The sequence below is a fragment of the Oryctolagus cuniculus genome, chromosome 4, assembly GCF_051225735.1.
Source record: "Oryctolagus cuniculus isolate XC-2025 breed Fujian yellow rabbit chromosome 4, ASM5122573v1, whole genome shotgun sequence".
Lineage (NCBI taxonomy): Eukaryota > Metazoa > Chordata > Mammalia > Lagomorpha > Leporidae > Oryctolagus > Oryctolagus cuniculus.
In genome coordinates, this window is record NC_142870.1 from 173,656,436 (window position 1) to 173,671,462 (window position 15,027).

Sequence of the window (15,027 nt, forward strand, 5' to 3'; positions counted from 1 at the left end):
AGTGAGGCTGAGCTACATGGGCACAGGCAGCTACAGAAGATGCATCCTGGTAGAATGAAAACATTAAGTCATGAGTGAGGGCAGTAGTGTGCTTAGAACACTTTCTGGCTGGTGATGTTGTGGGGTGGAGGCCAGGTTAACGTGGGCCTCAGTGGGCAGTATTTCAGCATAGTCGTCGCTGGAATCTCACTTTGCTTGTATTGAGAGAGTTGGTTGGTTTTGATTAGTTTAAGAAAGTTTTATGACAAAGTAGTATTTAAAATTAGTTTCCCTAGTGTTCTGTGGTTCATTGCCTCATTTTGTGCCATGGGGCTGTGTTTGTTTTCGAGAAGGCCAGTGCTTGTTTCTGGCACGCCAGCACCTGTTCAATCAGATTCCTTCCTGTTAAGTCCCTTACTCAGCAAACACTTGTCTTCGTTCCTCAGATCAGATCAATATTCCACTTCCCAGTGTTCTTTAGCACAAAGGTTATTGCAAGATTTATAGAATGAGGAGAGGGCTGGGTTGTTCTGCACAATACATCACAATTCCAAGACAAATGAAGGGATGCAAACATGGCAGCAGCCTTTTACATGTGTGGTCCAGGCAGAGAGAGGATGGTTTGAGGCCAGATTTTGTAGGATCATTGGGCCAATAAGTCACATGTTTCTTTTTCTCATTGAGCCTGCTTTTGTTTTGTTTTGTTTTCAAAGTTCAGGGCAATTGGAGACATTGCATTGGTTATCAGCATATTGGACAGTACTTTTTTTTTTTTTTTTTTTTTTCAAGAACAGATTTTAAACAATTTATCCCAAAGAACTGTGGGTATGATCTGGGGGCAGATGGACAGGAAATATGCAGATGTGCTGAACAGGACAAAGGAGCATCTGTTGATTTATACAGTCTATCCGAAGAGTGGACACTCCTTAACTGCTTGTTGATTTATACAGTCTATCCGAAGAGTGGACACTCCTTAACTGCTTGTGACCAATGTGTTGCCAGCTGGTTGGACAGTGCTGTGTATAGAAATGTCTGTTTAGTTATTTTTATTTTTATTTGACAGATAGAGTTAGACAGTGAGAGAGAGAGAGAGAGAGAGACAGAGAGAAAGGTCTTCCTTCCGTTGATTCACCCCCCCAAAATGGCTGCTACGGCCGGAGCTATGCTGGTCTCCCACATGGGTGCAGGACCTAAGCACCTGGGCCATCCCTCAGTGCCTTCCCAGGCCACAGCAGAGAGCTGGACTGGAAGAGGAGCCACTGGGACTAGAACCCGGCACCCATATGGGATGCCGGCGCCACAGGTGGAGGATTAACCAAGTGAGCCACGGCGCCGGCCCCTGCTAGCTTATTTTAATGAATGTTTTCTGGACATTGAATCTCAGTACAGGATAGGCAAAGGTCTTCAAGTATAGGATCTGTGTGGTAGTTCTGTCACAACGCTCTCTCATACCCCATTTGTTGTTTAAGTCTGGGGACCCCATTTTAAAGGAGGAAAAACAGATTAATGAGCTTAGCAGGGTGAGGACAAGAGGTATTGAGGGTGGGAAAAGTGATACCCTAGGAATGGAGAGCAGCACTGGAAAGAGCTTGGAGTTCTATGCAGGGCGTGAAGGAAAGTGTTTAGATTGTGGTAATGATTAAAATAAAACCAGTAATATGTGTCTCAGAAGCTTGTGTTCATTCTCTGTGCCATGTTTCCTGCGTATAATTTTTTTGGGTGTTTGTTTATTAACACTTTTTTTTAATCTTAAAGGCTCGTGAAGAAGAAATGACTGCCAAAGTAATGGACCTGCAGGTTCAGCTTGAGGAGCTGCAGAAAAAGTACCAGCAGAGGCTGCAGCAGGAGAGCCCTGGCAGTGATACCGTGAGCGCTGTTTGAGTTTGCTGCGTGTTTTTGAAATCACTATCATGTGCATGATACCTGCCAACTCGCCTACTAACATATGTGTTATCTCATTTCTCCCCTACTAACATGTATTATCTCATTGCTCGCCTACTAACATATGTATTATCTCAGTCCTAACAAAAATCTTTTGAAAGAGATTTTTTGCCTTCATTTTGCAGACAGGGAAACTAAGGTTCCAAGAAGTTAAATGTTTATTTATTACATAAAGTCGGTTACTAAAATAGCAATTTTCTGTACAGCCAGTTAGTTGCATGGATCATTTTCCCAAAATGCAGACTTATTTCCTTTATAAAGGGCTCTGTTGTGCTGTGCCACTTGGTAGGCATATCAGTTAGGAGCACTGGCCCGGGGCTGGTGTTGTGGCACAGCAGGGTGGACTGTAGCACCCTATGTTGCAGCAGTGAATCGAATCCCAGTTGTTCTGCTTACGATCCAGCTTCCTGCTGATGTGCCTGGGAAGGCAGCAGATAATGATCCAAGTCCATGGGCCCTGCCCCATGTGGAAGGTCAGAGCGTAGCTCCTGGCTCCTGGCGTCAGCCTAACCCAGCTCTGGGGGTTGTGGCCGTTTGGGAAGTGACCCAGCAAATGGGAGTGTTTCTCTCTCTCTCTCTCTCTCTCTCTCTCTCTCTCTGTCTCCCTCTTCATCTCCCTCTCCCTCTCTCTCTCTCTTTCTACTTTGCAAATAAAATTTTAAGATAAAGAAGAAAAGTTCAGGTTTAAAAGCAAATACTTTTATTGATTTCATTTATTGATTTCATATTGCTGTTTAAAATTTTTCTTTACTAATAGACTTTAATGGTATACATTTATTTCTTTTCTTTTTCCTCTTCAGGTGACAATTATGGAGCTACAGGTAAGGCTGGTTCTTCATTAAATTTGGCTGAAGATAGTGCATCTTCAGAGCTTCTCTGTTGTACATGTGTATAATAAGACGGTGTTAACCAGGAGAAATGACCAGACAGTACAGAAATGTGTCCAGGTGATGATGAAACCCATATGCTTTTCAAATCTTTATTCTTTCAGACACAGCTAGCACAGAAGACTACTCTGATCAGTGATTCAAAGTTGAAAGAACAGGAGTTCAGAGAACAGGTAGAGGCTAATTGGTGCCTTTTATTTTTAATTAAATTTATGATGATGTGTGCACTTCTCATGTAGCTAATTTTTGAAAAACATCTGATTTAACAGTTGACTTTGAAATTCTTTTGTATAAGAAATTTCATTTCCAAATCTGAAAGTGTTACATTTGATGTTGTTTCTGTAAATTCACAATCACATGTATTTGTATGAGAACCTTTGCATCCTGCTGTTTCCAGTACTTATTGTTTTAGTACAATTTGGAATAACTTAAGTTCTAAAAAGGAGCATGTTTTTGTCTTCGTTTTACCAGTGGGGAAAGTTGACATCAGCCATTAGTGCTAGTGGCTAAATTTTCCTAATTTAATATGATTTGTTCCTATATTATCTCTGGACAATACATCTAAATCATTTTAAACCTTCAAGAATGAACAAGTATGTGTGCACCAGTCATATGTGTGTCTGTAGTATTTGTTGTTTATTAAAACCTTTCTCTAAACTTTGAAGAAACAGTGGCCCAAGTCAGAGGCTAGGTTTAAGGATGAATCACCAGAGATTTTTGTAGTTCTCTTAAAATTTATACAGACTTAGATCTTGATAACTGTTGAAACTGGGTGATGGTTGGATAGACAGACAATAATTGTGCTATACTTTGAGTATATTTGAAAATTTTCATAATAATTTTCAAAATTCACAAAGATGGCCGGTGCCGCGGCTCACTAGGCTAATCCTCTGCCTTGCGGCACCGGCACACCGGGTTCTAGTCCCAGTCGGGGCGCCAGATTCTGTCCCAGTTGCCCCTCTTCCAGGCCAGCTCTCAGCTGTGGCCCGGGAGTGCAGTGGAGGATGGCCCAAGTGCTTGGGCTCTGCACCCCATGGGAGACCATGGGGTGAAGCACCTGGCTCCTGCCATCGGATCAGCGCAGTGTGCCGGCCGCGGCGGCCATTGGAGGGTGAACCAACGGCAAAGGAAGACCTTTCTCTCTGTCTCTCTCTCTCTCACTGTCCACTCTGCCTGTCAAAAAAAAAAAAAAAAAAATTCACAAAGATGCTAAGTCTCTATGTCATTTTATTTTTTCTACTTCTCAAGTGGTTTATCTTTTTCCATCTATATCAAGATTGCTGCTTTAAAATTTTCTTATTTTAGCATCTTCAAATCTTCAAAACTGTTTTATCATTAGCAATTTTTGTTATTTTTATTGTAGTAATATACATATAAGGTAAAACGTACTGTTTTAGTAGTGTTAGAGTACACAATTCATTGACATTTGGTTCACACACAATGTTGTGAAACCATCATTATCATTGTTCTGTTTCATCACCCCAAAAAGAAATTCCATGTCCATTTTGTAGTACCTTCTTCCCCAGCCTCTGGCAGCCACTGGCCTGCTTTCTGTCTCTCTGGATTTGCCTCTCCTGAGCATCTCATATAGACAGAGCCATGTGATACCTGCCTTTCTGTGTCTGGCTTCTTTTACTTAGTTTAACGTTTTCTACATTCACCAGTGTTGTGGCCTATTTAAATACTTCACTCCGTTTTGTGACTGAATACTAGCCCATGTTATGGGCAGATAACATTTCCTTGATCCATTCATCAGTTTTTGAATATTTGGGTTGTTCCCCCTTTGGCTGTTGTGACTAGTGCTGCTAGGAACATTTGTGTTCAAATTTTTGTTTGCCATTCTTTTGGATGTATATGCCCAGGAGTGGAATTGCTAGTAATTCTGTATTTAGCTTTCTGAGAACTTGCTAAGCTGCTCTCCAAAGCTGTGTACCATTTTACATTACCATCAACAGAGCAATGGTGTCCAGCAGCTTTTTATATGCCTGTTGGCCCTTTGCATCACTTTTTTTGAGCAATGTCTGTGAAGTCCTTTGCCCCCATTTTTCAGTTGATTTGTTTATCTTTTGTTGTGAAGTTTTCTGTACTGCCTGTATGTTCCAGGTGGGGTCTGTCACCAGATGTATGAGTTGCAATCTTTTCTCCCCTTCTGTAGGTTGTCTTTCACTTCTTGACGGTACCCTTTGAGACACTGATCTTAATAAGGTCTAACTTACTTAGTTTTTGTTTCTTGTGTTTTTGGTGTCGTATCTAAGAAACCATTTGTTCTAATTTTATCTGTTTTTAGTGTTAAAAATCTAGTGACCATAACATTCCTTTTTCCTTACATATAGTGTTCAAAAGAGTCCTAAGATGCCGTTTGTTATTTTTAGATTCACAATTTAGAAGACCGTTTAAAAAAATATGAAAAGAACATATATGCCACAGCTGTGGGGACACCTCACAAAGGTAAGAAAGATTTCTCGTGTTGCCCACAGTTCTCTCTTATTGGTGGGCTTACAGATGATTTTTATTTATGCCTTTGCTAATTTATAGTTTTTCTTATTTTAAATTATTTTTTCTTAATTGACAAAAGTATATGTATTTATCATGTGCAGCATGTTTTGAAATATGTATTTGTGGGGCCAGCGCCGTGGTACACTAGGTTAATCTTCTGCCTCCAGCACCAGCATCCCCTATGGGCACCGGTTCTAGCCCCGGTTGCCCCTCTTCCAGTCCAGCTCTCTGCTGTGGCCCGGGAGGGCAGTGGAGGATGGCCCAAGTGCTTGGGCCCTGCACCTGCATGGGAGACTGGGAGGAAGCTCCTGGCTCCTGGCTTTGGATTGGTGCAGCTCCAGCCGTGGCGACCATTTGGGGAGTGAACCAACAGAAGGAAGACCTTTCTCTCTGTCTCTCACTGTCTGTAATTCTACCTGTCAAATAAATAAATAAAGTCTTAAAAAAAAAAAAAAGAAATATGTATTTGTTGTGGAATGGCTAAGTTGAACTAATTTTTAATATGTATATGCCTCACACACCTTTTTGTGAGAACACTCAATCTGAGTGATTTTTAGAATTTGATACTTTGGGGCCTGGCGAAGTGGCACAGCAGGTTATGCCTCTACCTGTGATGCTGGCATCCCATAGGGGCGCAGTTGGAGTCCCGAGTGCTTCTCATCCCGCTCCCTGATGGTGCTCCTGGGAAGCCTGGGAGTGCTTGGGCCCCTGCACAGATTTGGGAGACCCAGAGGAAGCTCTGCTTTGGGCTACTCGGCCCCTTCCATTGCCAGCATCTGGGAAATGAACCAGTGGGTGGAAGATATCTCTCTCTCTTTCTAACTCTAGCTTTCAAATAAATAAATAATTCTTTAAAAAAAAAAAAAAGGAATGATACATTGTTAGAAGCCGTGTCAACATGGTAGAGGTGTATCTACCTGTAACTTTGTATCCTTTGAAGAAATCTCCCCTGCCCCCACCGTAGCCCCCTTCACAGTGCCCTCTAAGTTCATCCACATTGTAGAAAAGGGCAGGACATCTGTTTTAAGGCTGAGTAATAGTCTATCAGGACTTTTTTTTAAAATAATGAATTTATTCTGCCAATAACAGTAAGTTTTAAGGAAAGAATGATGGTCATCCAAGACAAAAATTGATGCACACTTGTTTAAAACAGGAAAAGCAGTCAGCGCTGTGTCCTCATGTGAGTAAGCTTCAGGTTCCCACTTCAGTCTGCACTCTCCAGATGGACCCCGCTGACCGCTTGTGTGTACTTCTCCAGATGCCTCTGTGTTGTGCTTATTAAATCCACTGCACGTTTTCATACACATACACACTCCTCCATGTTTTAGATGGTTCTTGTGTTTTATTCTTACAGTAATGCTATAAATCAGTAATGTAAAGGTTTAAGGAGAAATAATGTCATAAAAATTTGTACAGTCAAGATGGGGAAGAATATTTTTCTCTAAGTCTATTAACAGACTTTTCCACTTACAGAGAGCTTTAAAGATGAGCTTTACATAGTTACTGCTTTGAGATAATCATGATCTCTGGTAATCTCATAACAACCTTTCTGTAAAGTTCATTTTTACCGCTTCTTGGTGCTAATGGTTTTTATTGTTGTGCTAGGTGTTTTCTGAAACTTTGTGTTTTCTTATGGGAGGCACAGGGCATGGATCAAAACCCAAAACCATTTAGCATTTTGTTTCTTTTCAGTTTTTTTTTTTTTTCTTAATTTATTCGAGAGGAAGAGAGCGAGTTCACATCTGCTGGGTTACTCACTAGAGGTCTGCAGCAGCTGGAACTCGGCCAGGCCAAAGCTGGGAGCCAGGAACACCCAGTCTGCCATGTGGGAGGCAGGGACCCGCCGCTTGAGCCGTCCCCCGCTGCCTCCCAGGGTGTGCATCAGCAGGAGACTGCATGTGGGAGGAGAGCCAGGGCGTGCACCCAAGTGCTCCGAAATGTGACATGTGTGTCCAAGCCGTGGTGGTTTTGTCTTATTGCTATGTAATAGCAGTTACACAGCTGTTATATATTTAATTACATATAGATAATATAAATCATTTATAATTAAATTTAGATTGCTTACAATGGCTCAGTACTGTACAGAAAAAAGCAAAACCAACCTGGAAGTTTCCCATGCTCATTATAGAGGTGATTCCTGCTGCAAAGAGTATTAGGTATAGCAAAGTCACCGTGTGAGATTGTCAGCATAGAACTATGCCGATCAGTGCTGACAGTGCTTAGAGAATAGTGTAGATTTTTCTTGTTAGTTTCAACTCAAGAATTTCCCCATTTTTAATTAGTTTTAAGAATATATATGTATATTTTATTTTATTTTATTTTGACAGGCAGAGTAGACAGTGAGAGAGAGAGAGAGAAAGATCTTCCTTTTTCTGTTGGTTCACCCTCCAATGGCCGCTGTGGCCGGCTCACCGCACTGATCTGAAGCCAGGAGGCAGGTGCTTCTCCTCGTTTCCCACACGGGTGCAGGGCCCAAGGACTTGGGCCATCCTCCACTGCACTCCGGGGCCACAGCACAGAGCTGGCCTGGCAGAGGAGCAGCCGGGACAGAACTGGCGCCCTGACCGGGACTAGAACCCGGTGTGCTGGCGCCACAAGGCAGAGGATTAGCCTAGTGAGCTGTGGCGCCGGCCTGTACATTTTATTTAAATTTTATTATTTGAAAAAGAAGTAACAAAGTGATCTGCATGTTTAAAATAACAAAGCTTTGCTCTCTCAAAAATGAAAAGCATTTTAAATTCTTGGAGTTGTATAAATAGAGGAATAAATTATGGATCATTATATTTTAAAGAAGAGATAAGTACTATATTATTATTATTTAGTTCTGTAGAACTGTGTACTTGCAGAAAGTGATTTGAGTGAATTGAGTTTTCTAGAAGTACATGCTTTTAAAAATGAGGAGCAGGGTCCAGCATTGTGGTGCAGCAGGTTAAGCCACCACCTGGGACACTGGCATCCCTTAGGAGTGCCGGTTCCAGCCTTAGCCGCTCCTTTTCTGATCCAGCTCCCTGCTAATGTACCAAATGCTGCTAATGGGAAAGCAGTGGAGGAAGGCCCAAGTGCTTGGACTTCTGCCACCCACACGGGAGACCAGGATAGAGTTCTGGGCTCCTGACTTCTGCCTGATCCACCCCCGGCTGCTGTTGTGGCCACTCTGGGGAGTGTACCAGTGGCTGGAAGACCTCTGTCTGTTTGTCTCTCTCTTTCTCTCACTCTGCCTATAAGATGAATAAATCATAAAAAAGAGAGAGGAGTGGGCATTTGACCTAGAGATTAAGGCACAGGTTAGGATGTCTGCGTGTCACGTCAGAGTAACTGAGTTCACTTCCTGGCTTCAGCTTCTGACTCCAGCTTCTTGCTAAGGCACACCCTGGGAGCCAGCAGTGACGGCTCAGTAGCTGGGTCCCTGCCACCCAGTGGGTGACCTGGACTGTCTTCCTGGCCCCTGGCTTCGGCTCTGGCCCAACCGTGGCTGGTGCAGTCATGAGGGGGGTAAGCCAGTGGATGGCAGCTCTCTTTCCTCCCGTCAGTCTCTGTGTCTGCATCTCAGCTAAATAAAAGAAAACCAAAAAGTGAAATATGCCAGGTGGGTGCCTGTAGTGTAAGTCCCGCATGTGAGGCCTGGAGCCCCAGGCACCCACCGTTCACTGTGGTGACGTCTGAGGCCTCTGGCTCCTCCGCAGTCTTCACTCTGCTCTCAGGTGAACGGTGCTCTACGCTAGAATGTGAGTAGTTCCGTCTTAACAAATTAACGTTAGTGCTGCAGGTGTTTCAGCCACACAGGAATAACGTTCTAGTGTATGTATTCTAGGTAACTTTTTTTCACCCAAGGTTATGATTTGGAGGTTCTGTGAAGTGTGAAGCTACAGTGTAGCCATTTTTGATGCTGAGTGTAGTAACGATACATTGTATCTTTAGTCAACACTTTGTCTATTGGTAGACATTTGAATTGTCTCAGGTTTGCTTGTTATGAGCAGTATACCTATGTGGACATTGACTTGGGGTATGCGCGTGCAGTTTTGCCCAGGACGTATTGCTCGGAATTGGCTGTTGCTGTGTCGTGGACTGTTCTTGTCTGCTGCTTAGCAGCTTCACCACGTCCTGCCAAGCTGCCGCAGCCGGTGCTTATTCCCTGTCCTGCTGGGACACGGCCTCCGGCGTTTCACCTCTTCACAGGTGCTGGGTGTGTCTGACCTTTAAGGACACCTTATCTGGTTCATTCATTTGCTTTTCTTTTTCTTTTTTTTTTTTTTTAAAGATTAATTTATTTATTTGAAAGTCAGAGTTACACAGAAAGGAGAGAGAGAGAGGTCTTCCATCCGCTGGTTCACTCCCCAGATGGCCGCAACGGCCGGAGCTGCGCCAATCCCAGGCCTGGAGCCAGGAGCTTCTTCTAGGTCTCCCACACGGGTGCAGGAGCCCAAGCACTTGGGCCATCTTCCACTGCTTTCCCAGGCCATAGCAGAGAGCTGGAAAGGAAGTAGAGGTGTGGGCACTGCAGGCACTGCAGGTGTGGGCACTGCTACGCCCCAGCGCCAGCCCCTAGTGTGTTTTATTGTGCAGCTCAGCCACAAATTTCTTACCCTTTCCCAGTCAGTGACTATGTAGCCTCTGTCTCGTTTTGGGGTACTGTGACTTCAGCCGCAATGAACACTCACAAGGAAGTCTTGATGTGAACATACTTTTTCATTTCTCTTAGGTAAATATTTGGAAATGAAGTTGCCAGGATTTGTCATTGATTGAATGAGCATACATTTTAAAATGTTTTAATATTGATGTTGTAGAATGTTACTATAAGGAAATCCTTTTTTTTTTTTTTATAAGAATAGTTCTAAGAACTAAATGAGAGGCAGAGTTACAGAGAGAGAGAGACAGAGACAGAGAGAGAGGTCTTCCATCCTCTGATTCACTCCCCAAAAGGCGACATCAGATGGAGCTGGGCCGATCCAAAGTTAGGAGCTTCTTCTGGGTCCCCTATGCAGGTGCAGGAGCCCAAGCACTTGTGCCGTCTTTCACTGCTTTCTCAGGCCATAAGCAGAGAACTGGATAGGAAGAGGAGCAGCCAGGACACAAACTGGCACCCATATGGGCAGAGGCTTAGCCTTCTGTGCCACAGTGCCAGCCACTAAAGAAATCCTTTATGGTTATTGTTTTTGTGTCTCACTTAAATTTTTCCCACACTCACTGTCATAAAGTTGTGCTCCTGTATTCTCATTTTCAAAATTCAAGTCTTTAATTCCTCTGGAATTGACTTTTTAATGCATATCTCTTTTTTTAAAGATTTATTTATTTGAGAGTTGAAGTTATAGACAGGGGAGATGGGGAGAGAGGTCTTCCATCCATTGGTTCACTCCCCAAATGACTACAACGACTAGAGCTGGGCCAATCTGAAGCCAGAAGCCAGGAGCTTCTTCCAGGTTTCCCACATGGGTGCAGGGGCCCAAGGACTTGGGCCATCTTCTGCTACTTTCCCAGGCCCTAAAAGAGCTGGATGGGAAGAGGAGCAGCCGGGACTAGAGCCAGCGCCCATATGGGGTGCCGGCACCACAAGCAGAGGATTGACCTACTGTGCCACAGTGTCGGCCCCAACAAATTTGCTGTTTTGATTACTGTAGCTTTGTGTTAAGTTTTGAGGTCTACAAGTATGAATCCTCCAACTTTGTTCCTTTTGAAGATTGGCTATTCTTGGTTCCTTCAGTTTTCATGAGTCTTAGGATCAACTGGTCGATTTCTGCGAAGAAGCCAGATAGGATTTCAGTAGGGAGCCCGTGGTGTCTGTAGAGCAGTTTGGGTGTTTTGTCGTCTCAGCAACGTTAAATCTTCTAATGCATGAATATGAGGTGTCTCTCCATTTATTTAGGTGTTTTAAATTTCTTTCAATAGTGTTTTGTAATTTCAAAATGTAAGTTTTGCATTCTTTGGTTAAATTTATTTCTAGTAATCGTATTGTTTTGATGCTATTTTAACTGAAATTACTTTTTAAATTTGATTTTCAGATTGTTCACTGCAGGTGTGTCAAAAAAGATTGAATTTTGTACATTGATCTTGTGTCTTGTAATACGGTTGAACTCAACAATTAGGTTCTTAGTGGATTTCTTAGAATTTTCTATATGCAAGATCATATTATCTGCAAATATAGTTTTATATCTTAAAAAAAATCATTTGAGAGAAATGGAGGCAGATATACAGAAAAAGATCTTCCACCTGCTCAGTGATTCCTCAAATGCCCACAACAACCAGGGCTAGCCTAGGCTTAAACCAGGAATTGGGAACTCAATCCAGGACTCCAAGATGGGTGGCTGTGGCTGAAGTATTGTGCTGTCATCTGCTGCCTCCCAGAGTGTGCATTAGCAGGAGGCTGGAGTTGGAAGTGGAGCCAGGTCTCAGACCCAGGCACTCTGGTCTGGAGGGGTGTACCAGGCAGTGTCAAATGGCTGTGCTGAGTGCCTGTCTCATGGTTTTATTTCTTCAGTATTGTCCTTTCTTCTTTAAACATTTCAAACATAGTTAACTTTTAAATTATAATGCTAATATCAGGATCTTTTTGAAGTTAAGTCTGGCTACTGTTTTGCTAATTCTTACTCATAAAGGCTTGTCTCCTATGGTGTGAGCTTTTCTTTTCTTTTCTTTTCTTTTCTTTTCTTTTCTTTTCTTTTCTTTTCTTTTCTTTTCTTTTCTTTTCTTTTCTTTTCTTAATAGTTCATTTGGCTGAAAATAACCTGTGTTTGTTCATCTGGAGGGTCCTAGATCTTAAGGATTTTGTCAAAGAGGATTTACATTTTCTTTATCCTTCAAGGGGTTTATTTTCTTAGTTTTAGAATTTCTGGCCTAAAATTCTGACTTGGAGCCCTGAGAGGAGATCCGTGGTCACATATTTCAGGGGATGGGTTTCCTGGTCAGTTAGCTTTCCGCCGGCAGAGTTCCTGGTTTACATCAGAACCTGTATTTCAGCCTCCCACTTTGCAAGATCTCCCAGCCAGTTGCTTGTTTCTTAGCATAAACTCCAGGCGTCTGCAGATTCCTGTCTGCCTTGCCATTACTTCTGTGATTTCATTTACTTCCGTTCCTCCACCCCCTGAGGGATTTCCTGTGATCTTGGAGTGTTTCAAGCATCTAGATGTTTCTTGATAGCAGAGGGCTTTTCAGATTATCCAGTATGATATGCTGCTAGAAGTGGATGCAAGTAATGCATAGTTCTGAATTTACTCAGGTTAAAGTTAGCATGACTTCATATACATCAATATTTTATGCACTTTTGTCTATCCTGTGTTTAAACTTGACTTAAACTAAGTGCTTTTCGATTTGGAATACTGGAAAAAATAGAATACTGTTCTGATGTATTAAATTCTTAATGAAATAAAAGTGGTTGTTAATTTTAGTCATTGTGGAATATCTGAAGCCAAACACATAATATTTAGAAGAGAAGTACTGATGTGAAAGAACCCTTACACTACCTATACAGACTTTCAAAATTGTTGTGCCAGGAAGAGGAGGATGTATATGTGAAGCAAACTTGTAATAATTCTTGTTTTTACTTCCAAGAGTGAAATACCAATTGGAATGTTTCAGTGCCTATGTATGTATACAATATAATACAGTGCAGTATAATATTATTAATAAAAAACAGGCCCCCTTTCCTTGTTCCCTTGATTGTTTTTAGTTTGTTTTCTGAGTAATAAATAGTGTATCTGGTTTTGTCTTTACAGGTGGCAATTTATACCATACTGACGTATCGCTCTTTGGAGAACCTACCGAGTTTGAGTATTTGCGAAAAGTACTTTTTGAGTATATGATGGGTCGTGAGACTAAGGTATAAATCCTGTCTGGTAGTTTGGTATATGGCTGAATTGAAAAGGAAATATGTTCCACTGTTGATACATATGTTGATACTGTATGTTTGCTGTTAGCAGGTCATACATGCTATCATAGGCAGTAGGTAATTATGTTGCTGTTCTTGGCTTGGAAAAGTGAATTGGCAGATCTTGCTCATGTTTGTTACATTTATAAAGTACAAGTTTTTAAAATGCTGTTTGATATGCTAAATACCAAAATTTAAAAATTCATTAACTTGAGACTATTTTGTAAAGTGTGTCTATTCTTGCTTGGATTTTAAAGTCGGGAGAATAGAGTCCTCTATCAAGGAGACTAGGGTATTGTGGCTAATCCTGAAAATTGTCGTAATTTAGAATGGGTACTTAGGAAGATTTAGAACTGCTTTTTCATTTCTGCGCATTTGGAATAGTGATCCTTTTTAAATTACCACATCATGTAAGGAATAATGTGTAGCTAATTGGTTTGCTAGAGTGTTATATTTATTGTAAGGTCCTTGAGTGTTAAGTCTTATCTTTTCCTTACTTGTGTCCTAAAAAGAGCCTGTGTTGGACATGTGATAGTGTATCTTGAATAGATTGATATCTTTTAGGGAAATTCATGAGCCTTTGTCAAACAAAATTTTTTCACTTAAAGCACTTTCTGTTCTTAATATTGTTACAGCATTTTACCTTTGTGAAATTTTATGTTGTCTATTTACTGTGGTTTTCTGTCTGTGGAAGCAGTTGATGTTTTCACTGAAGTCTGTGTGGGGTTCCTGGATTACAGGGTTTTAAGCCGGCTCCGGAATTGATTGGGCAAACATTCAAAACCTAAAAAGCAAGGGCAAAAGAAAATATCTTAAAAGAATGCCATGAATTTATAGGTTGGAAACTTCTGTAACACCCAGAGTTCCAGGACTAGGAATCATTTGGATCCATATCATGTGCAAAAATCACATTTGATAGCATCGTGTAGTTTTCAGATTGAAGTTATAGCTGGTATGATCGTGAATGTGTGTCACAGGAGGGGTATATTAATCCACAGTTACTCATTGTCTCTTTTCTTAAGGATTTTTTAAAAGTCAAAAGGAGCCCAAATTAATTTTCACTTCTCTTATTAAATTGATGAGATAACATTTTCTCTTGTTATGTCCTTACTGGATATAAAGTAGCAGCCTGTACTTGAGGCAGGATAAGAATAACATTATCTTTTTTTAAAAAAAGATTTCTTTATTTGAAAGAGTTTCAGAGAGAGAGGGAGAGAAAAAGATCACTCCCCAGATGGCCGCAACAGCCAGGACAGGGCCAGGAGCCTGGAACTTCTTCTAGGTCTCTCATGTAGGGGCAGGGATCTAAGGACTTGGGACACCTGCTGCTGCTTTCCCAGGCCATTAGCAGGCAACTAGATTGGAAGTGGAGCAGCCAGGACATGAACTGGTACCAGTATAGATGCCGGCATTGCAAGTGGCAGCTTAACCTGCTGCACCACGATGCTGGCCCCGGATAAAATTATCTTGTTACCTCATCAGGGATGGGAAGAAGAGGCATACGTATTTAAAAAACCTTCCCAGAAGTTTAGTTACCTTGGTTCATTAGTGCATCTAAAGCTTTGATGCAAGTATCGTTGCCATAAAAGTAATATAATTTGGAGCCAGTGTTGTAGCAAAACAAGTTAAGCCACTGCCTGCAGCGCTGGCACCCCCATATAGGCACTGGTTCAAGTCCTGGATGCTCCACTTCTGAGCCAGCCACCTGCTAATGTGCCTGGGAAAAGCAGTGGAAGATGGGCCAAGTCTTTGGGCCTGTGCACTCATGTGGGAGACCCGGAAGCTCCTGGCTTCGGCCTGTCCCAGCCCTGGCTATTGCAAATACATAAATCTGTAGGGAGAAAACAAAGTAGTTTAACTTTCTGC

At 42.0% G+C, this 15,027-nt stretch overlaps 1 protein-coding gene across 7 annotated transcripts in view; it reads left to right on the forward strand.

Moving 5' to 3' along the window:
* The window catches only part of GOLGA4 (golgin A4), a 126,134-nt gene that overhangs the window by 102,159 nt on the left and 8,948 nt on the right, over window positions 1-15,027 (forward strand). For all 7 annotated transcript variants that reach the window (XR_016232945.1, XM_051858951.3, XM_089331340.1 and 4 more), the window contains 5 exons: window positions 1,735-1,845; window positions 2,721-2,741; window positions 2,912-2,980; window positions 5,180-5,255; window positions 13,010-13,113. Coding sequence is in view for 6 of the 7 variants with exons in the window: in XM_051858951.3 (XP_051714911.3) it covers window positions 1,735-1,845; window positions 2,721-2,741; window positions 2,912-2,980; window positions 5,180-5,255; window positions 13,010-13,113 (381 nt within the window). In the remaining variant the exon portion in view is untranslated. The remainder of the gene's footprint in view (window positions 1-1,734; window positions 1,846-2,720; window positions 2,742-2,911; window positions 2,981-5,179; window positions 5,256-13,009; window positions 13,114-15,027) is intronic.